The sequence below is a fragment of the Xyrauchen texanus genome, chromosome 11 (assembly GCF_025860055.1).
Source record: "Xyrauchen texanus isolate HMW12.3.18 chromosome 11, RBS_HiC_50CHRs, whole genome shotgun sequence".
Lineage (NCBI taxonomy): Eukaryota > Metazoa > Chordata > Actinopteri > Cypriniformes > Catostomidae > Xyrauchen > Xyrauchen texanus.
Window position 1 is genome coordinate 14,457,107 of NC_068286.1, and position 22,489 is coordinate 14,479,595.

The 22,489-nt window shown below is 38.0% G+C and overlaps 2 protein-coding genes across 2 annotated transcripts; both read left to right on the forward strand.

The window, feature by feature from the left end:
• The first annotated feature begins 2,088 nt into the window (after positions 1–2,088).
• Positions 2,089–18,351, forward strand: LOC127651825 (uncharacterized). Its single transcript, XM_052137853.1, has 5 exons — positions 2,089–2,205; positions 2,299–3,182; positions 4,248–4,698; positions 15,209–17,347; positions 17,976–18,351. Exons 1-5 carry the CDS (start codon positions 2,103–2,105, stop codon positions 18,311–18,313), a joined length of 3,915 nt encoding a protein of 1,304 aa, XP_051993813.1. The 5' UTR covers positions 2,089–2,102; the 3' UTR covers positions 18,314–18,351.
• Positions 18,352–20,638: 2,287 nt separating this feature from the next.
• LOC127651846 (mitochondrial import inner membrane translocase subunit Tim10) lies at positions 20,639–22,028 on the forward strand. The gene is made up of 2 exons (XM_052137879.1): positions 20,639–20,881; positions 21,426–22,028. Exons 1-2 carry the CDS (start codon positions 20,811–20,813, stop codon positions 21,619–21,621), a joined length of 267 nt encoding a protein of 88 aa, XP_051993839.1. The 5' UTR covers positions 20,639–20,810; the 3' UTR covers positions 21,622–22,028.
• Positions 22,029–22,489: the final 461 nt, after the last annotated feature.

Sequence of the window (22,489 nt, forward strand, 5' to 3'; positions counted from 1 at the left end):
TGAACTATGTATTTTAAAGTGATGTAAGTTATATATCCACTAACTGACCTTTTCGGTGTGAAATTATATCCAATTTTACAACTTTGTTGCCATGATGACTTACTGCCATAAACCTTAAAACTACTGTAAAACAAAGTAAAATTAAATACATTTAAAAAAATAAATAAACAAAAACACAATTATAAGTTTCACCTGTCTGCCTTCAAACCTTCCAGTAATTGGCTCCATTCACTTCCATTGTTAGTGCCACACTGTAACCTTGATTTTTTGTGGTAATCAACATTATTAAACCAAATGCTGCCGATTGTTCAACTTGTATTGAACCCGGAATATTCCTTTAATATAAAGTAGACATTTTCCTGATATATAAATTAAACTGAATACTGAACCCGGAATATTCCTTTAATATAAAGTAGACATTTTCCAGATATTTAAATTAAACTGAATATGTTATGGATTTAGTACATTGCCAAAATAAAAGCAAATGATTCGATTTTGCAAACATGTTTAATGTATAATATTACTGTTACTACTTGTCTCACAGTAAAAAATAGATCTTCATTCATGATAATGTATAGCCCTTGTATTTTAGCAAGGGAGTCCTTGCAAGGGGATATTCATATTTGGGGTACTTGGCATCAAAAGGTTTGAAAACCCCTGATTGATAGCACAATAATCACACTGCTCTGTTCCATACAATAAAAGTAAATGTTTTAGAGCTAAATAGCTCTTGGTCCCCATCCACTCTAAATAAGATCAGCTCAGACATTCTGCTAAACTTCAGAAACCTTTTTTTTGACGTAAGGCAATCATTGACCTTTGGAACGATGTGAGAGTGAGTAAATAATGACTAAATTTTCATTTTATTCCATTAATTTTTTTAGAACTTTCCCTTTGTATTTTTATGTAATTATCCCTTTAACTCCTGTGTGAAGTCAAGCGCAATACTTCAATATTTCTACCTAATGAAAGAATATAAATCACAAAAATGTGACCTTAATATTATTTTTCTACTTTCTATACAAGTGTTTCTAAGCAAAATATATGAGAAGTCGCACTAAATGACATTTGTAAATTCGCTTTACAAACTCGTTGATAACAGTGCACGTGCGTCATAATTGCAAGACCCTTAACGAGCTCGTTTGTTGACACAGATCGACTCGAACGTTCTCTTCAATCGAAAAACCTCGTTCCAACGTTTAATCACATTGCTTTTGTGCTTTAGTGTGGCACGTCAGACGAGACACTCGTAATATTTTATTTGACAACTATATTAATGGAGATGCCTGAAGAAGAGGACTGAACGGAGTACGAAATACTTCTTAGAATAGTAAGTTTTTGTTTTTTGTGTTTTTAAGAATATGGGTTTTGGACTGACCTTTGCATAAAAAGAGTCAAAACAACCATATATTGATGCGTGCCTTGACATGTCTTTTTCCATTGGGTGAAACTTTTGAAGAGAAGCGCCTAACTCGTTTTATTTGTATTGCAGTGGCTCACGTGCCCTACACATTGCTTGTGTTCGGTGTATAATTGTAAAATGATTGATTTTAGAGTATACTATGGATAATACTACAAGCATTAATGAACCACGTGCACACAGAGGTTGAAAACAGTGATTTTGCGATTATAACTCGCGCTACATCAGGCTCACTTGTTAAGAGATCAAATTCAGCATCGTTGATGACCTTGCAAGCTGTGTCCACCATCCACAGTATAGCTGAACTATTGTATTTCTTTTTTCATATACTAAATAATACCAATGCATTTATTTTAAAATTACTATACCATTGGTCAAACTACCAAAATAAGTATCTCTGTCTTATGTAAATTGTAGACTTACAATTATGAATAACAACATGTTTTACACTGGTTTTATTAGCACTTGCACACATAAAACCAGTGTAAAACATGTTGTTATTCATAATTGTAGGTCTACAATTGTAGATTGCAGTTTGGGTAAAAATTTGAGTAAAATGTATATGCTATGAAGTGAGATATTCAAGTAAAATACCTCTTTGCGATTCAGAAGTGTCCTATTTAACAACCATTGTTTTGAACCATTTCAAAATGTGTTTTAGTCTCAAGTCATAGCTGCCAGAATGTGGAAGTATCTGCACCCTGACTTTGCATCATACATGCTTGGTGAACTACAGAAACAGCAGCAGGGAAGCATCTTTTGTGACACACTTCTACAGACAGATGGTGAGATGCAACAAGCTACATAACTGCTGGTAGTGTGTTTGAAATCTCTTTTCCCCCTAAAATGTAAAATCCCTTTTCAATTCAATTCTTCAGGTGTCTGCGTTCCAGCTCACAGCTGTGTGTTAGCTGCTCTAAGTCCCATCTTCTCCACTTCCCCTGCTCCACCTGCAGGGCAGAACAGACTTATAAGCCTCAAGGCTGTAGGATCTCAAGCTCTACTCAAGCTAGTTGGGTTCCTGTATACTGGACAAATGGAGGTCGAGAGTCAGAGCGAACATGAAGAAGTAATGGCTGCTGCCCACAGGCTTGGCCTTAGAAACCACATTGAGAAAAAGAGAGTGTGGGTTGAAAGACGAGTTGAGGATATTGGGAGAAGCTGGAGAGGGACTGGTGAACAGATAGAAGACAGCAAAAAGGAAAATGAGAGTATGCCTGTGCCTTTGGAGAAGCAGAGCAATACTTATGATATTGCAATTAATAGTGATGCTCTAGTGCCTCCAGTGCAACCTTGTGGCTTGTTGGAACCCGATTTACCACCAACGCTGTCATTTGATGAAGCTAGTCCAACTAGAGGTTTTAAATGCATCAGTGATGCCACTGTTTCTCCTCGCACTGACATGGCAGATGCATCAGTATCAAACCATCATAAAACAAAGGGTAAGAAGAGGTGGGAAATGCCAAAAAGAGGAAGCCAATTAAACATACAAACTTGGCAACAAAATCAGAACAAGCTCCTGAAGGCTGAAGGGACCAAATTGAACCCAGTTGGGTCGGTAGAAAGACATAGAAATGTTTCGGGCAAAGACTTCCAAAAACTTTGGAAGTCACAAGACAAAAAAGAGGCCAAATTAGACAGGTTAAAATTAAAGATAAAACTGAAGAGGAGGAAAGGAACTCGGTGGGAGAGCAATCTCCTTGTCTCCGTCCAGGGCGAAAGCGAGCCAGATGAACTGAAAGAGTGTGCTCCTCGAACTCCGGTAAGGATTCATTCTGATGTCTAATGCCAATATTTTACCAAATAAGGAGCTTAGTCTGGATGTTATATAGAATATGCAGAATCCCTTACTGTATGGGTCAGTTTTAGTAACGTAGCATTATTTAAAGGGATTGTTCACCAAAAATGAATCGCCAAAAATTTTAATTCTCATAATTTGTTTACCCTCATGTGTATGACTTTTTCTTCTGCAGAACATAGATGAAGGTCCATACAGTGCAAGTGAATGGTGATCATAGGTCCCAAAAAAAACATAAATGCAGCATAAAAGTAATCCATATGACTCCTGTGGTTAAATCCATTGAAATCCATTACATCTTATGCTGCCTTTTTGGACCTTCTGAGTTCTGGTCATCATTCACTTACTTTGTATGGACCAACAGAGCTGAGAAATTCTTCTAAAGATATTTGTTTGTGTTAAGCAGAAGAAATAAAGTCATACACATCTGTTATGGCATGGGGGTGAGTGAGTGATGAAATAATTTTTATTTTTTTGTGAACTATCCCTTTAATGAAGCGTTAGTTCACCCGCCAAAAAAAGGACCAAAAGTATCATAAAAGTAGTCTATGCAGTTTGTGTAACATTTTCCAAGCCTTTTAAAAGCATCCGATTGGTTTTAGAGCGAAATGAGCCAAAATGAAAGTCATTTTTCAGTGAAAATCTTGATTCACACCGTCCCTGCGCTAAACTGGTAATGGTCCCTGCCCTGCCGGAAGAAACTTGTTCACAGTGGAATGGACAGCAAGATTTTAGCTGAAAAATGACTTGAATTTCGGATTGTTTCTCACCAAAACCTATCGTATTCTTTCAGAAGACTTGTAATATGATGCATGAGCCGCATGGAGAACTTTAATAATACTTTTGGGTCCTTTTCTTAAGCTTTAAAGTGAGCCACTATCTACTGCTATGCATTGCATTGACAAGGCTGTAATGTTCATTAAAACATCTCCTTTTATGTTTCTGAGTAATTTATGACAAATTAACTTGATGTAGGCACAGTTTACCTTTCTACATCAACAGTTAATAATTTTGTACTTAATATTCCAGCTAAAGAACTGCCCATCTGGTCTACTTATTGGTCAAAGTCTTGGGACTCTCACCCCACCAACAGACCTACCTATTTCACCCTCAGATTATTCCACACATGCCTCTTCAGATAACCCTTGTCGTCATACTCCAAATCATATTAATGTCTCTTCGCCTTTGGATGTACCAACTTTATCTTCAAGCCCTCCCCAAGAAGATGAATCTGATGAGCAGATTGCAATGCTCTTGGAGGATATGTTTATGATGGGTTTAAACATCCTGCCTTTGATGCCATTTGATCGAAATCTGGATGAGCATCAGCTGAACCAGCTAGGCACTCTTCAGGATGTTAAAGGTGGGGAAAATGGGACTGAGTCCTCAGCTAAAGGAGCCAGTCTTGTGCAAAGCTGTGAGCCAGAGATGAGAGAATCTGAAATGAGGAAGACGGCAACACCAGGACAGACAAATGAAGGTAAAGCATTATCGTAAAATTTATATTCGTTGTGTGTTACTTTGTGAATATTTATGTGTATGTGCACTATTAGGGACAAGCATTATTGTTACTGTTCCTAATAGTTGCTCATACTCAGAGATTTGAGCAAACTGTTAAAGGGGTTATGACATGCCTTTTTTTTGTATTTTTTATAATGTTATAATATAAAGGTTCACTTATAATGTTAGTAAAGTTGTTTGCATAAAAAGTCATTCATTTGTAGAACATGATAATTTTCAGAAATGCACTGTTTTTTTTAGCTGCTTCTCCTTTAAGACTTTACACTAAATGGCCACTGTTATGATTGCCTTTTGAATGACCTGCTTTTTGCTTGCTATCTCACTGCGCACCGCTATTGGGCAGGGCTACGGAGGTGATAAGGTAAAGTAGGCATTGTTGTGGAGGTGGTCAGATGCAAATGTCTATCACAGTGTGACATCACAATGTGCAGGAAGTAGAGAACAAGTCGTTTTGGCAGCTTGGTTTCAGCTAGTGTTTTTTTGTAGTGAGGAGGTTATGTTTTGAGTTTTGAAACTTATGTTTTTGTAGTACAAAAGATCAAGGAAAATGTATTCCTCATGTCATGACCCTTTTAATCCAGATCGCTAAACTGGTGCATAACTCGTCTTGCTATGTGAAAACATAAATGAAACCTCAGATCACGTGGTTCAAAGAGAGGTGTACGATTACTTTTCTAAGCAATTGAATGTAAGATTTATGCTTGGCAGATGATAAAACATGTAAAAAAGACACATACATTGATGGCCATTTCTAGAGACAAGAATATCATAGAGACATTGGGATTTCACATGGGCCAGAAAGCAATCACCCAGAACACCCTAACAACTGCATAGCAACACCTTGGCAACCACCCACAACACAGTTGCATCTAGTGGCGATTCCTTTAAAAGGATAGTTCACCCAAAAATGAAAATACTCATTATTTACTCACCCTCTTGCCATCCCAGATGTGTGTGACTTTTTCCTTTTTCAGAACACTCTGTTGGTACTCGCGTTGCGAGTGAATGATGGCCAGAACTTTAAATATACAAAAAGCACAAAGCCAGCATAAAAGTAAACCGTAAAGCTCCAGTGGATAATTTCATGCCTTTTATAATTGATTTGATAGATTTTGGTGAGGAACAGATCAATGTCTTTTTTTTTTTTTTTTTTTTTTATAGGGATGCACTTTTATGGAATTTCTGGGCTGATATGCTAATGATAATTCACAGCTCATTTGGGCTGCTACAGATACCAATAACCAATATTTAAAAAAAGTTATTTTTTTATCCTTTAACAATGAACCGCTAGCTAATTCATTAAAAAAAGCTTCTCATTTGACAAATAGGTGTAATTTAAAAGCTTGGAATTTAAACTTGCTGCTATTTAAGTTTTGCCGGATGTAACCTCAACCTGAAATCTGCCTAAATTACAGATTTATGATGATGTTAATGGGAAATATGACAGTACTTGCTTAAATTGTGTAGTGCCCATTTATATGAGTCATTACGGTAATCCTTGTGAACGCTAATAGAGAGAGAATAATGAAATTCTAACAGCTGTAATAATGATAAACAGCATGTGATGAACATTTAAGACATACCCGCCCAAATCTCTGTATACATGGTGTAATATTTATGCTAGCAGCCAGACTGGGAGTGCAGCAGTGGTTCACTCCGATCAAGCCAGCCACGATTCAGAATATCACTGTCAAACCAGCTGCGATTAGGTGCACGGCTATTGTGATAATTATGGTCATTTGCAGGAGGAACAGAAAGATGTGCTTTCTGACTCCTGTCCACTGGATAGGATAGTGAATTTGACTATAATAACAAAAAAGCTTTAGGTGTTTGAAGTGTTGACGTTTATTAAAATATTTTATACAGCCTGTGCTGTAAATACAAATAATTTTTTATAAACGGTTAAGTTCTCTATTGCATTACAATCACAATTTACTATTTGCAATTTAAATAATAGAACAATATCAAACAGAGCATGGTGTGTCCTTGCATTAGAACAGCTTGATGGTCTTTAGAGTGGTTACTCTTGTGCAGTCAAGGTGAATATTAAGGTAAATCTCACAACCATACAATAAGACACCTTACATACCACTAGACACATTCTTGCAAACAGTCATACAAATACACACATTCTGACATATAACCCCTCATCAAGACATATTCTTAAAAACAGCCATACAAGTAGAAACATTCTTACAGAACCCAATACAACTATGATCTTACATCCAGCTTGACCCATACTTGCATACAAACAAACAACTGCACACATTTGTATATACAATCATCATAGCAAGCTCAGGTATATTATGCATTTCAAGCTGCAAGAGTAGTTTGTGGAGCAATTAATTGGCAAACGATGAGGTTTTGGATAAGCCAGGTTGAGTACATGTATCAAACAACACGCTTAAAAATAAAGGTGCCAGAAGAACCATAGGGTGTTTTGCTGTGATGCCATAGAATAACTTTTTCTGGTTCCTCGAAGAACCTTTCAGTGATGTGTTCTTTAAAGAATCCATCACTTAAAGGTTCTTTGAGGAACCAAAAAAGGATCTTCTGGCATCATGGTGAAATACCCTTTTTGGTTCTTCTTGGCACCTTTATTTTTAAGAGTGAAGAAGCAGGGCACAAGAGAAGAAACTGATATCGGTTTATTACAAACCTTCACTCTGTAGATTACAATGTCAGCAGGTGGTTTTTGTTCTTCCTACACCTTGATGAACACTGCCATGGTGAGCTGTTACTGGTCAGTCTGAGCATAATCTGCATGGCTATCCTAAAGTATCATACAACTGTATAGAAATTGAGAACTGCTCATGTTGTACAGACATAGCTTTGCTTTTTACCAACTTTACCTTTCTCTCATACTGTGGACAACCAGGGAACATGAGTGCTTTCGGCATAATGGTCGTTCTTCCATTTTGTCATTTTCCTTTTTTTTTTTTTTTTTTCATATAAAGTGTGCTGATAGTGAGGGTGGACACTTAAAGGGAATTTAAATAAGTAGAAAAAAAATGCATGCCCATATCTTTTATTTAAAAAAAATTCTACAGGTTTCCGAATTTGAGAAAAATTGCAATATCTGCACATTTTGGTGACTCTGGACACCTTTCATATTGAGATTTCAGACAGTGTGGGAGCTCCTTTGCAAGAAATGGGCCTTCATTTTGTTTTTTAAATCACCTTTTTACACGTCTCTGACATTTTTGTTGACTACATCAATCTTAATAAAAAGCCTATTTACTTTATCACTTTGGACTAAGGCTTTTGATAGTGTGGGAGGTCCTTTTGCAAGAAGTGTTCATCTCCTCTATCTATCTAGATTTTTTTATTTGATTTCTATTTAGCCCTTTGTTACATTTTATAATGAATTTATTAACCTAAACAAATTAATGACACTTATTAATGGAGTTGGTAGGCCTGGTAATGTATCCTAATATTAGGCTTAATATTTAGTCAAATTATTTTAGAATGTTACATAATTATTTGCCAAAATCCAGAAGACATATGCACCGGTAAATGAAGGGACAATTTGCACTAATTGACAAAGTTGTATACCATGTTTAAGATTCAATGATTCAAAAACTTGAAAATAAATAAATGTGTGATGCCGTTCATGAAATAGAAAAATGACAATACCATTTGCATTCAGTTACCAGCAAAAGAAACAAACCTATGGAAACATTAGAGACCCTTATTATAATTCACATTGTATGCGTTTACATGCATGCATTTCTGTTATTAATCTCTATAAAGTTGAGCATAATCTGAAACCCCATTTTACCCAAGTCATCATTATTTAATTAAATGCTGTGATCGTGCTTAACTTTCGGCGTCTCGACAAGGTTACATATAATTTCCATTCTTGTCGGTATTTCCGCAGCATTGTCATGTTGAGAAGACAAACTCCTGGACATATTGGCCATGGTTTCAGCATTGGACTGGACGGCTCCCGTAACGAAGCATTTAAGTTCTAAATTATAATGAGCAATCTTAAGTGCTGTTGTTTGAAATGGGTGTTCTCTATGTAAAATAGCCACATTAAGATGATCATAAAAGTTTTTCGCAGCCTGTATGTGTATACACACACTGGTGGCCAAAAGATTGGAATAATGTACAGATTTTGCTGTTTCGAAAGGAAATTGGTACTTTAATTCACCAAAGTGGAATTCAAATCATTATTTGAGAAAATTAATTTTTGATCAAATCTAGACAGGCACCATTTCCAGCATCCATCACTCCAACACCTTATCATTGAGTAATCATGCTAAATTACTAATTTGGTACTAGAAAATCACTTGCCATTATATTAAACACTGCTGAAAGCAATTTGGTTAATTAAATTAAGCTTAACATTGTCTTTGTGTTTGGTTTTTGAGTTGCCATGGAATGCAATTAGACTGGCATGTCTTAAGGTCAATATTAGGTCAAAAATGGCAAAAAAGAAACTGCTTTCTCTAGAAACTCGTCAGTCAATCATTGTTTTGAGACATGAAGGCTTTAAAATGCTTAAAATTGCCAAAAACCTGAAGATTTCATACAAAGTTGTACACTACAGTCTTCAAAGATTAAGTACAACTGGCTCTAACAAGGACAGACAGAGATGTGGAAGGCCAGATGCACAACTACACAAGAGATAAATACATCGAGTCTCTAGATTGATAAGTAGATGCCTCAAATATCTCATCTGACAGCTTCACTTAATTCTACCCGTTCAACACCAGTTTCATGTACAACAGTAAAGCGAAGACTCAGGGGTGCAGGCCTTACAGGAAGAATTGCAAAGAAAAGCCTCTTTTGAAACGGAAATAAAAAAGAAAAGGTTAGAGTGGCCAAAGAATTGCACATTCGATAATTGGAAAAGAGTGTTATGGATCTTAACCCCATTGAGCTTTTGTGGGATCATCTAGACTGTAAGGTGTGTGAGAAGTGCCCGACAAGACATCCACATCTATGGCAAGTGCTACAGGAAGTGCAGGGTGAAATGTCACCTGAGTGTCTGGACAAACTGACAGCTAGAATGCCAAAGATCTGCAAAGCTGTCATTGCTGCACATGGAGGATTTTTTGATGAGAAATTTTTCAAATTGTAATAGTAAATTTTCACATTATTAATGTCCTGACTATACATTGTGATCAGTTGAATGCCACTTTGGTGAATAAAAGTACCAATTCTTTCCATCAGAGCAAAATCTGTACATTATTCAAAACTTTGTGTGTGCAGTTGTTTAACCTTGTCGAGGCGCAAAAATAGATTACATAACTATTACAGAATTTAATTAAAGAAATTAGGCCTCATTATGCATCAGGAGCTGCTTTAAGACAAGCGCTATGAATTCTTATGCAGCCTTTGGGTGATTTACAATGTATCTATCCATTGCATTTGCAATATTTTTTGCAAAATGTTGATTTCTCAATTTAAAAAAATATAGTGTCAAAACGCAAATTCTATTTAATCAGAAAAACCTCCCAGCCCTAATTGGGAAATGGCATGTCGTTACTTACAGCAGATAACTAAAACCTGCCCCAAAACATTGTAAACGCGCACTGTCGCTTGAGGCTCCCCGAGTCCTTGCCTGAAGGAAAGAAGCCACAGGCTGTCAGAGATTCTCAACTGCAAGCAAATACATGTAACGCATGATCAGCGGTAATTCAATTATCTGCATCATCATAATATTTTGATTTTCCTGGTTATCGGCCAATAATATATCAGTTGGCGATAAAGTTATTAAACTTTATTCGGAACTTATTCAAAGTGCTTTACTTTTTACACGTTTTGTTATGTTACAGCCTTAATCCAAAATGGATTAAATTAATTATTTTCCTCAAAATTCTACAAACAATACCCCATAATGACAACATGAAGTTTGTTTGCAATCTTTGCATATTTATTAAAAATAATAAACAAAACAAAAATCATATGTACAGTATTCACAGCTTTTGCTCAATACTTTGTTGAAGCACCTTTGGCACCAATTACAGCCTCAAGTCTTTTTGAGTATGATGCTACAAGCTTGGCACATCTATTTTTGAGCAGTTTCTCCCATTCTTCTTTGCAGGACCTCTCAAGCTCCATCAGGTTGGACGGAGAGTGTCGGTGCACAGCCATTTTCAGATCTCTCCAGAGATGTTCAATCAGGTTCAAGTCTGGGCTCTGGCTGGGCCAATCAAGGACATTCACAGAGTTGTCCCGTAACCACTCCTTTGTTATCTTGGCTGTGTGCTTAGGGTCGTTGTCCTGTTGGAAGATGAACCTTCACCCCAGTCTGAGGTCCAGAGCGCTCTGGAGCAGGTTTTCATCAAGGATGTCTCCGTACATTGCTGCATTCATATTTCCCTCGATCCTGACTATTCTCCCAGTTTGTGCCGCTGAAAAACATCACCACAGCATGATACTGCCACCACCATGCTTCACTGTAGGGATGGTTTTGGCCAGGTTATGAGCAGTGCCTGGTTTCTTCCAGACATGACGCTTGCCATTCAGGCCAAAAAGTTCAATCTTTGTTTCATCAGACCAGAGAATTTTATTTCTCATGGTCTGAGAGTCCTTGAGGTGCCTTTTGGCAAACTCCAGGCGGGCTGCCATGTGCTTTTAACTGAGGAGTGGCTTCCGTCTGGCCACTCTACCATACAGGCCTGATTGGAGTGCTGCAGAGATGGTTGTTCTTCTAGAAGTTCTCTTCTCTCCACAGAGAAACGCTGGAGCTCTGTCAGAGTGACCATCAGGTTCTTGGTCATCTCCCTGAGTAAGGCCCTTCTCCCCTGATCGCTCAGTTTGGCCGGGCGGCCAGCTCTAGTAAGAGTCCTGGTGGTTCCAAACTTCCATTTATGGATGATGGAGGCCACTGTGCAGAAACTTTTCTGTACCCCTTCCCCAGATCTGTGTCTCGATACAATCCTGTCTCGGAGGTCTACAGACAAATCCTTGCACTGTTAACTGTGGGACCTTATATAGACAGGTGTGTGCCTTTCCAAATCATGTCCAATCAACTGAATTTACCACAGGTGGACTCCAATCAAGTTGTAGAAACATCTCAAGGATGATCTGTGTAAACAGGATTCACCTGAGCTCAATTTTGAGTGTCATGGCAAAGGCTGTGAATACTTATGTACTTATGTAAATACTTATTTATTAAAATTTTTTCCTCCTCCGGTTTTTATTTTAAATGAATTTGCAAAGATTTCAAACATCTTTCACGTTGTCATTATGGGGTATTGTTTGTACAATTTTGAGGAAAGAAATGTAATCAATTTTGGAATAAGTCTGTATTTAGGGCAGTGGTGGCTCAGCGGTTAAGGCTCTGGGTTACTGATCAGAAGGTCGTGGGTTCAAGCCCCAACACCACCAAGACACCACTGTTGGGCCCTTGAGCAAGGCCCTTGAACCTATCTGCTCCAGGGGCGCCGTATCATGGCTGACCCTGCACTCTGACCCCAGCTTAGCTGGGATATGTGAAAAATAAATAATTTCACCATGTATATGCAGAAATGTATGTATAATGTGTGACAATTGGTCAAATTAAATTATTAAATTAAATTAATTAACATAACAAAATGTGGAATAAGTGAAGCGCTGTGAATACTTTCCAGATGCACTGTATAATATAAATGACATATTTAAATATATGTGCATTTCAATATTTTAGTGTCAAATATCACATCACTATCGTTTGTACATTCAAGTAATGCAGTCTGCTTTTTTCTACATTAATATGTCCTTCGAAAACAGTGGATGCACAGACCAAAGATTGCAATTGAAGCCATGCTGATTGCATCTGATTGCCTATTAGACATCAGGCTTTCAATCCATGTATTTTTGTCCATGGAATCCCAGTTTCTCTATATGATGATTGGTTGGTCTGCCAAAAGTGGCGGAACTTTGCAACAAAAGGCCAATAATTGAAATGCTGACCTGATTGGTAACATATCAAATGTAAAATCTCTGTTGCGAGTACACATTGTTCAGAGGCTGCTCGAAGAAACGTGCTCCATTATTTACAATCTAACATAGCACATTTATTACAGCTTTCATAATCGGATATTTATAATGCCTGTTGAGTTTTATTATTGTAAAAACGGATTTGAGCTAGGCTATTTTCATTAAGAAATGTCACTGTTTGAGTCATAGTTTAAGTAGCTTTCCGGAGGAACATTGCAGACACCAAAAACAATAGTGTGTGCTACCTCACACTTTAAAGGCACCAGCCGCCACTGTTAGCGTTATAGCAGTGAATTTTGCTGGGCCAAGCACCTCAAATTTTCTTCGGCATGTTAACATTTTAAAATCTAGTGTTCTCCTGGCACTCATCAATATCTTTGTACTTTGCGCAATAGCACATTCTGCTCCAAACTTGATATCACTCTGCACTTGCTTACTTCACCCAACAGGGCTCTATGCTAACTTTTTTCCCAAGGAGTACATGCGCTCCTAAATGAAAAAATTTAGGAGCACAGTGAAAATTAAATACAGAGTTTATTAACAAACAATTTATTACATATTTATACTGCGTGTATGAGTGTGTGTGCGTGTACAAAGGGACACACATCTGTGGAACGGCACATACCTCCCAAATCACACATTGAACCCATGCCTACTAGAATCAAACGATATCAGTTGTCCAGCTGCTTTTGTATGTTGACCGTCTGGCATACTTAGAGGTCAGCCAGCGATCTCTCATTATGTCAGCAATCATCTCCGCACATTGTCATCTCCGCACATTGTCGTATGTGGGATTCATGTAAACTCAGTTTTTGTGGTGGAGTCTGATAATCAGCCCAACTTTGACAAAAGGTTCTTCTTCTTTCACAATGAAGTATGCAATGTTTATCTTTATGTTCAGCTGCTTCCTCTTCTCCTCCTCATTTGCCTCAAGGCTGCTGACACCGAGCTTGAGGGATTCTCCGCCGTGAGATGTTTTGCTACACTATCTCTTTTCAGATTAGCAATGGGCATTCCGGCTCTTTTCATAATTGGTGTTAAAACAATTCAAATTAAATTATTAAATGTAATTACACTCTACCTTAACCACAATGTATTTAAAAATGCATTGAATTGTTAAGAAAAATAATACTATTAAATATTTGCATTTAAAGTGTAACTTATTGTATATAAAGAAAGTGCATATAAATCTAAACATTCAAATGAATACAGTCTGAACAGCATAATGGACAGGGCCACCGCTGGCCAAATTGATGCCCTACACGTGATATGAGCGTGAAGCGATTGTCTGTGTTACGCAACTGCTTTTGGGGTCCTTGAATAACGTATAGCGAACGAGTAAGGGCAGCCGGTGGACTTTCTGGTGCCATCCTAGGGTAAGATGGTGCCCCCCTAGGGAGTTGATGCCCTACGCAAACTGCGTAGTATGCATGTTGGTACCGGCGGTACTGATAATAGAATAATGCACCATATCAAAGAAAAATAAATAATTAGCAATACTGCAGCATCCCACAAATAGAAATAAATTAAAAAAGAAGGATGTTATTTCACGTGTGCATTTAAAGTATAACTTTTCAATGTATATAAACAAAGTGCATATAAATGTAACAATTCAAATACAATCTGAACAACGTAAGTTGGCTCCGTCCCTCACGCATCTTTGGTTCATTGGTTGACACTGCGTGTGTGATTGACAGGAACAATAGGTGAGGCTTTTAGTCTGAGCAGACAGTCAGAACTAATGTGTGCGCTTGAGCATTTAGGCCTATATTATTTTTATTTATTTTTTCGTTATTTTTAAATCTTTTGATTATTCATATATATATTTTTTTATATTTGTATAAATAGATTCTGATATGCGAGCCGGCTCCCAACGTTCACCTACAAGAGCCTTCGCAAATGACCAATCACTATTTCAGATACGGGTTTCCTGACACGAAGGACGAGTTGCCCACCTGTTTCTGCCCTCTACAATATTTGCAGATCATGATGTTGTTTTCGAACTCTAGCCATGGGAACATTTTGAGACAATTTGCATTGAATCTATGTGTTCTCCCTTCACCGGCTACAGTGGACGTTGAAGTGACAGCTGTGGTCACGGTAGCTTTGCTCTCAGCATCCCTAACGTTAGCCGTCTCCGGTAAACCTTGTGAAGAGACTTCGTTAGTTGAACCTTGCGAATCCCCCTCGCCAAATTCCTCTTTCTCCTCATCTCTTTTTCGCTTCAAAGACGTCGCCTATACCGCTACTTTTTTCCATTGTTCACCTTTCTCTCTCTGACTGGACCGTGTCATCACAGAAAACTCCGCTTGTGGAATGTGGGTTTTGTAATTTTTTAACAAATATCTTAAAAATGGGGGTTACGTTTGTAATCTTTATTCACACACTGTGCTCGTAAATAATTTTTCCAGTTCGCACACATCTATTTTTAGGGGCAAATGCGAGTGAAATACTCTCACTGTAGAGCCCTGCCCAAACAAATTGTGATAGGCCTATCTTGTTCTTAAACCCTAACTAAACTTATTATTTTTCAGAGATGGACCTCTCAGGCTATCAAAATCAGTCCGGATCTAGTACAGTTCATGCTCATTCACCTGGTCAGGAACTTCATGCTTCAACTTCCATGGCAACTGTGGCAAGAGACAGTGCCCCTTCACTAGTTGAAGACCTATTTTTAACCTCAAATGCCACTATTGTCCCAGTCCGCCCCTTCCCTTCAGTTGGTGAAATGTCAGGACTAATTATGACCGCCATACCTGATGACAGGTTAGATTTCAAACTTCAAAAATGCCTTTCCCCTCTTGAATCAGAAAAGGCAGACAGTGATGTTCCTTCACAAGTTCCTTCAAGGCCATCTCAAGATGAGGTATCTGAGACACACGATCAGTATCCAGAAACACAAACAGTTTCCCAGTGGCTTTCTGCATCATCATTAAAATTGGACTTCCGTCTGAAATCAGTGATCGATTCCGCTCACTCACATCCATTGTTTGACTTAAGTGGTTCCCAAAATCAATCATGCCTGGACCTTGCAGAAAATCAGGAGTTGAAGACTTCAAACCATGGTTTAATCACTGGAAGTGGCTTAAACTTGGTTCAAGCTGATGTCAGAGATGCCACTGAGCACCCTAAGCAGAGAATGACCAGACAACGGAGCCTTGCAGCTCAAAGGCCAAAAGGTAAAGGGGACACTAATAATCAAACTCAGTCTCAGGTTCAACTAAGGGTATCCAGGACTAAGTGTGACGATATTTTTGAAGAGACCCTCAGTGGAAATGTTAACTTGTCAACCTCTAACTCGTGTGGAGTTGGTACCCAAAAGACCACTACTTGTGCAAACAGAAACAGAACAGTTGCTTGTGTGAAGAGAAGGCAAGAAAATGGTTTACCTCTCATTAATAAAAAGCCTCTGTTGGACAACATAACTGAACAAAATAAACATGAAAATGATTTACCTAAAGCACAGTTCACTATAGGTACCATAAAACGCAGGCATGGCAGACCTCCTAAATCAAAAAAACTCACAGCAGCTCTCCAGCTAAAATCTATCAATGCAAAGAAATCGGGCGGACCACCTAATAGTTTCAGCATGGCCACTTATTCAGGCCAAAATGATTGTGATGTGGAGAAAACAAAGACAGGCAGTGAGTTTGAACAGGACAACAAACAAGAACCAAATCAGGAGATAGAATCAACAGTAATGGGGGAAGCAGATGTTAACAACAATATTACACAGACAAAGGATAACGCTGACTTTAAATATGCCAGCCATGCAAAGGGACCAAGTATCCTCAATCAAATTTTCCATCAGGCTTGTCCTAGAGTTAAAAGTTCGGTCTGTGGGAGTTCTTTGCTGATTAGTCAGCAACTAACATCAAGCCTTCAAGAAACAGCTTTCACCCCTCAGAGATTCCAAGAACTTTTAGAAAAAAGTGAAGAAAAAAGTAGCAAATTAGTGGTGGACAGTGAACAGAACAATGAGGGTATTTGTGGTGTAGAGGAATCTGGTAATCACGAAAGGTTACAGATGTCACAAGTGGAACATTCAGTTAAAGGAGGAGAGGGATTTGCCAATGAAGAGAACTCTGGTCTAGCAGCCAACCTTTTCCAGAATTGTCACGAGAAGAGTTGTGATTTACAGAAGGAGATTGGAAAAGACATTCAAGACCAATCCTCTGAAATTTCTGTCCATGCTTTATCATCTGAGGACAAAAAGAAGGATATTATGATGAAAGTTGATGATCTAGGTCATACCATGTCTCCATCAAAGACCAACTGTGTGGTTATCGCCAACAAACCAACAGTGCTGGAGGAAACCGACATGAAAAATACTGTTCAAAAGATGCACAACAAAGAATTTCAGTCACTACGCAGTGGTAACTGGGGGGTTGGTTGTCTTGAGAATGAGGAAAGGGAGGATATAGGCAAGTGCAAAGTTGTTCAGACAACGGAAGTCACTCTAGAGGATGAAGAAACTGAAGTCCACAGGGCAAGCGATAAAGTCATAGAGGAAAATACTCTGCTCTCTTCAGATGGTGGCTGTTGTGAAACCACCAATGGGGGGGATGATGATGAGATTGATGTGGAAGAGGACCAAAACAGTGTTGAGGTGGTTAATGGACGGACCCCTCTAGAGGAAGAGTCTAGGATTGCAGATGATTTATCAAATACAGGTAAAGCTTTTTTTAACTTGGAATTTTAATAACTTTTTACAGTTAGTTGCTGCATCTGAATTGCATACTCTTTAGAGTATGCACTGATTTTGATGAAGAACTTTCTTCTCTGCTGTTCTTTAGGTATGCAGGTGAGTTGTATGAATACATTACCTGACATACTTTATCCGGGAATGTGGGCATTCTCCCGTGACCCAAAGATTTGAAGTGGTAACAACAACCACAGTAATAACTGACTCTGGCTTAGTAAACAAGTAAAATTTTAACACAAGGAACAACATTCTTGGTATAAATAGCATTTACAGTTGGAAAAAAAAAGCTGCCCGACTCGTGGTTCTCTCTCGTGTTTGCAGCATTCAGCATTTTGAATGTGCAGTCTACTTGGAACCAGTGTTGTTATGGGATAGTAAAGTGTCCAATGGATGCTCACTTCAGAATCTCGCCGGATTTAGTAGGTCGACCGGGTATTTCTCGTCTACTCTTTGGACACCCTACTCCATTGGAATGCTGATTTGGCATACTATAAGTAGGGAAGTATGCATATTCAGATGCAGCTTATTTGTTAATAATGCAGTAAGCCTCCATTCTTTAATTTTGTGATCCAGTGATACCTGTTTTGTCCTTATAGTTCTGACACAGAGAGACACACGTGTAATATGCAGAGATGATCCTTATGTCCAAATTGATGAGGTAACCAATCGGTCATACTCTCACAGCCCCAACGTGTACAGTGAGGATGTCTCGGTAGTGCTGTCCACCGTGGTGTACTCTTCATCAGAAGATGACTGCCACTCTGAAGAAGAGATTGATGTAGATGTTCTAGGGGATTCTACAGAAGCTCTACCGTGGCATTTGACAGCTACACAGATCATCAGCCTGCCTGTTGATGGTCTGCAGGACCAAGAGAATGAGATGGAAGGGACTGAAGAAGAGGAGGTTGATGTTACTGGAGAAGAAACTGAATGAGATTTCTTTTCAAGTTGGGAATGCATCTTTAATGCTTTAAAGTTTGCAAATGTTTGAGTTAATCTCTTTGAGGTTTAGGAATTGTTTTTGTCTTTGATAATTTGCATAACTAAATGTTCACATTTTTGCCTGTCTCAATATATTAAAAGCTGTAAATAAAATACGTTCATATATTAAGTTCAAAAACGTCTCTTTTAGATGTGTGCTTATTTGATTTAATTGGGTCCGACTCAGGTTATAATTTGTGTAATAACACTGTTGCCTACCAAAAAACATTTGTGTAATATATACATATACATTTTTTTTTTTAATATTTAAATAAAATTTGTAATTATTGGAAGCAAAGACAAAAACATACTTTATTAAAGGAGGGTTGCCAACTTTCACACATTTGGTGTGAGACTTAAAGCATGGAATTAAGGTGCCTTTCAGACTGTTCTGAAATCAGTTTGCTAGAGTTCCATTACTTCAAATCAGTTAAGCCATTTACTGATCAGGTAACAAGTTAGCTGCCACCCCATATTTTCAACAGACAATCATCTACTTTTAAAGTGCTGTGGAAGAAGTCAAACCTCTCAATATGCTAGACAGCCCCAACATTTTAAACAAAACTTATGTAAAAAGGGGAGAACACCATGCATGTATCAACAGCAATTCCAAAGCCATTTAAAATGCATCGTCCCCCTTACTAAAAATATGTGTTTATGCTATAGTAATACAGTTACAGAAAAGTTATTGTTTCACATTAAATATACGAGGAGGAATCATCAGTTATTATTTTCTATAGATGTATTCAGGCTATTAAGATTTTTCATAAAAAATATAAAAGTTTATGGTTTAGAAAGACTAGCTATATTGACCTAACCAAGGTAACAAATTTGCATTGTAGGCTTTGATTAGGTCTTGTTTTAGAAATGAAAAAAAATGTAAGAGCAAAAAGTTTTACTTCTAAAGAAATTAGTAATTTTGACATGTATACAAAATCATGACCTCATGTGAGATTAATAGTTCAGTCATATCAGTAACTTATAGAAGCTGTTTTATTCTACATGGCACAGGGGTGCCTCATAGGGGATGTCATGTTACATCACATGACCAGCTGAATTCTACATACTTAAAGGAATGTTCATTTTTTATTTTTTTATCCCCTTCACAATTTGGAATGCCCAATTCCCACTACTTAGTAGGTCCTCGTGGTTACTCCCCACAATCCGGGTGGAGGAGAAGTCTCAGTTGTCTCCACTTCTGAGACCATCAATTTATGCGGAGGCTCATGCTACTCCCCGCATAATTTACCATGCACCGCATTGAGAGTGAGAACCACTAATCACAACCATGACGAAGTTACCTCATTTGACTCTACTCTCCCTAGCAACCAGGCCAATTTTGGTTGCTTAGGAGACCTGGCTGGAGTCACTCAGCACACCCTGGATTTGAACTCATGACTCTAGTGGTGGTAGTCAGCATCAATACTCACTGAGCTTCCCAGGCCCCCTTGGTTTAATACAATTTAAAGGAATATTCTGGGTTCAATACAAGTTAAGCTCAATCGACAGCATTTGTGGCAGAATGTTGATTACCAGATAAATACATTTTGACATCCATCCTTTTCTTTAAAAAACAAAAAACGTTTTAAAACTGTCTAACTTTACACAGAAAATGTTAGTAAGTGATTGCATATTTACACAGATATGATGTCCTGTGGCTATACTTCTAAAAAGTGTTTTTTTTTTTTTTACATAAACAAATTGGCCCCATTCACTTCCATTGTAAGTGCCATGCATGGTAACACAGTTTTCTTTTCTTTTTTTTTATTGTTTTTTTTTTTTTTTTTTTAAGGAAAGGAGAGGCAAGTCAAAATATATTTTCGCGGTTATCAATATTATGCCACAAATGCTGTCGACTGAACTTAACTTGAATTGAACCTGGAATATTCCATTAATCTCTATAACAGCCCTGTTGTTGGACACTTTCATGAGTTACATTAATCTTGGCTTACTTTGCATGGTGAATTTCTACAAAGGCATCTGTAACTGATAACTACTGTTTGAATGATGCAGCACCCAGGCCACTAGGTGTCATTGTAAGCCATACATCGACATTCTTCAAAATAAGTACTGAGTGCACCTTTAAAGATAGTAGGCTACTAGTAAATATAGGGGCCGTATTAAGGTACCCCAGGGCTTATACATTTCGCCCATGCATTAATGCAGACTTGTCCATGCCATTAAAATCTCACTGCGACCAGGTTGGCAACTTTGCTTTATTGACTGCTGACAGAAAAGTTTGAACCAATGAGGCGTTTTTGAATAGAAAACTTTATTGTCAGCGGAAGTGACAATTACAACATTGAATGCAAAAGATCCACATGGGTTCTCCCTCCGGTCAAGCACGCTGGTGAAGGTTAACCGAGGCTCTCAGGGCTCAATATATAACGGAACCCACAAGTTATCTGGTGGGTTTTAAGCGAGGGTGAACCGAAAGCTTGTTTGCAGAAATGGATCCTATGAAAGCGCAGCAGCTCGCCGCGGAACTGGAGGTGGAAATGATGGCTGATATGTATAACCGGTATGAATCTCATTGTGCATATCATTGTTCTCTTATTTAGACATCAGGCCTTGCTATAGATTGGTTATTGAGCAAAGTGATACGTTTACGATTCAGAATGTATGTAAATCTGACCTTTATAAGATGTTTAGCAGATGTTAATGAGAGTGTGATGTTTTCCAGATGAAAGTCTCTAAAACGGACATCTCAGAGATGTATGTGTGCTATCTGTGTAGGAAACTGAAATCAGACCCTGATAGCACACACTCACAAATCCCGCGGACATCTATTTGATTTATATCTATAAAACATCTCTGAGATGCACGTGTGCTGGGGTGGTTTCAAATTTAAAGGAACTGTTTAATCAAACATGAAAATGATGACAGGGTTTTAATTTTTGGATGATCTATCCCTTTAAGAGAGGATTTAGGAGGATGAATTAATAGATCACAGTTATATTGTAGTTAAAGTAAATTATTCAGAAATATAGTTGTAAATATACATAATACATAACTGAAATCCTGTCTCATCTCTTAACTAACCCTTGTGTGTTTTCTCCCCGCAGCATGACCAATGCCTGTCACAGGAAATGCGTTCCCCCTCATTATAAGGAAGCAGAACTTTCAAAGGGGGAGGCTGTGTGTCTGGACCGCTGTGTCGCCAAGTATTTGGACTTACACGAGAGACTTGGTCGGAAGCTCACCGAGCTTTCCGTGCAGGATGAGGAGGTGATGAGGAAGGCTGCAGCTGGGACTGGATAAGCCAGATACAGACTTCAACCCTGGGCCTGAAAATCTTGTATAGTTTGGTTTTTGTGGGAGGAGCGGGGACTACGGACATCCAAAAAGGGGAAATTGGGCTGCATGGCCCCAAATGTTAACATTATATGAACATTACAACAACTATTCACTACATGACAAAGTACAGACTTTTGTTTGGAGGTGGGGTATATTTTACTCCAAGAATTGGTGGAATCTGGCAGTGTTTGTAGTTTGTTGTATGGAAGATTTTTAACATCACAGGAATAAAACTTTATCTGGGTGGAAAGATTTATGGAGTATTGTGAGATTGTGTGTTCTTGTGAAATTGTGTTTCTTTTACATTTTGTGGATGTTTTTTTTATGTTGATGAGATCATTGTATTTTATGACACAATGTGAGTAATTTTGCTAAGCATACTCATAATATTAAAATATTTATCATAACCTATATGTGTCTCATTTTCTTAATATGTTTATGGCATGGTACATATCTAGCTTCCCAAAAGTGTTTGAAAGCTTTCCTAGTGCATGTTAACCCTTGTGATGTGTTGACATTTCAAAAATGACCGGCCTATTTAAAATTGCTTAAAAATCTCTATGACCGTAGGCCTCATTGACCTGAGCTTATGCACCTCTGTTTTTGAGTGGGGGAAAAAAAAGCATTATTTGTGGCAATATTTAAATAAAATATGAAAACATTCTGTACTATTTAGCACACTAGTGTATTTCGTGTTTAACCATGAATTTTGTTTTGAAATGCTTTTAGTTTGTACAAAGTGGTGCAAAGTCACACTTGTTTTCCCGATCAAACATTACCTGCCTATAAAAATTGCTTATAAATCTCTCATTATGCAATATCACCAAATTTT

What these genes read in the sequence shown, in the direction of transcription:
- LOC127651846 (XM_052137879.1), top strand. Translation starts at nt 20,811, where the DNA reads ATGGATCCTATGAAAGCGCAGCAGCTCGCCGCGGAACTGGAGGTGGAA. An exon ending in ATGGCTGATATGTATAACCG is followed by an intron (nt 20,882 to 21,425) that starts GTATGAATCTCA and finishes TTCTCCCCGCAG; the next exon opens with CATGACCAATGCCTGTCACA.
- LOC127651825 (XM_052137853.1), top strand. Translation starts at nt 2,103, where the DNA reads ATGTGGAAGTATCTGCACCCTGACTTTGCATCATACATGCTTGGTGAA. An exon ending in CACACTTCTACAGACAGATG is followed by an intron (nt 2,206 to 2,298) that starts GTGAGATGCAAC and finishes TCAATTCTTCAG; the next exon opens with GTGTCTGCGTTCCAGCTCAC. An exon ending in AGTGTGCTCCTCGAACTCCG is followed by an intron (nt 3,183 to 4,247) that starts GTAAGGATTCAT and finishes TTAATATTCCAG; the next exon opens with CTAAAGAACTGCCCATCTGG.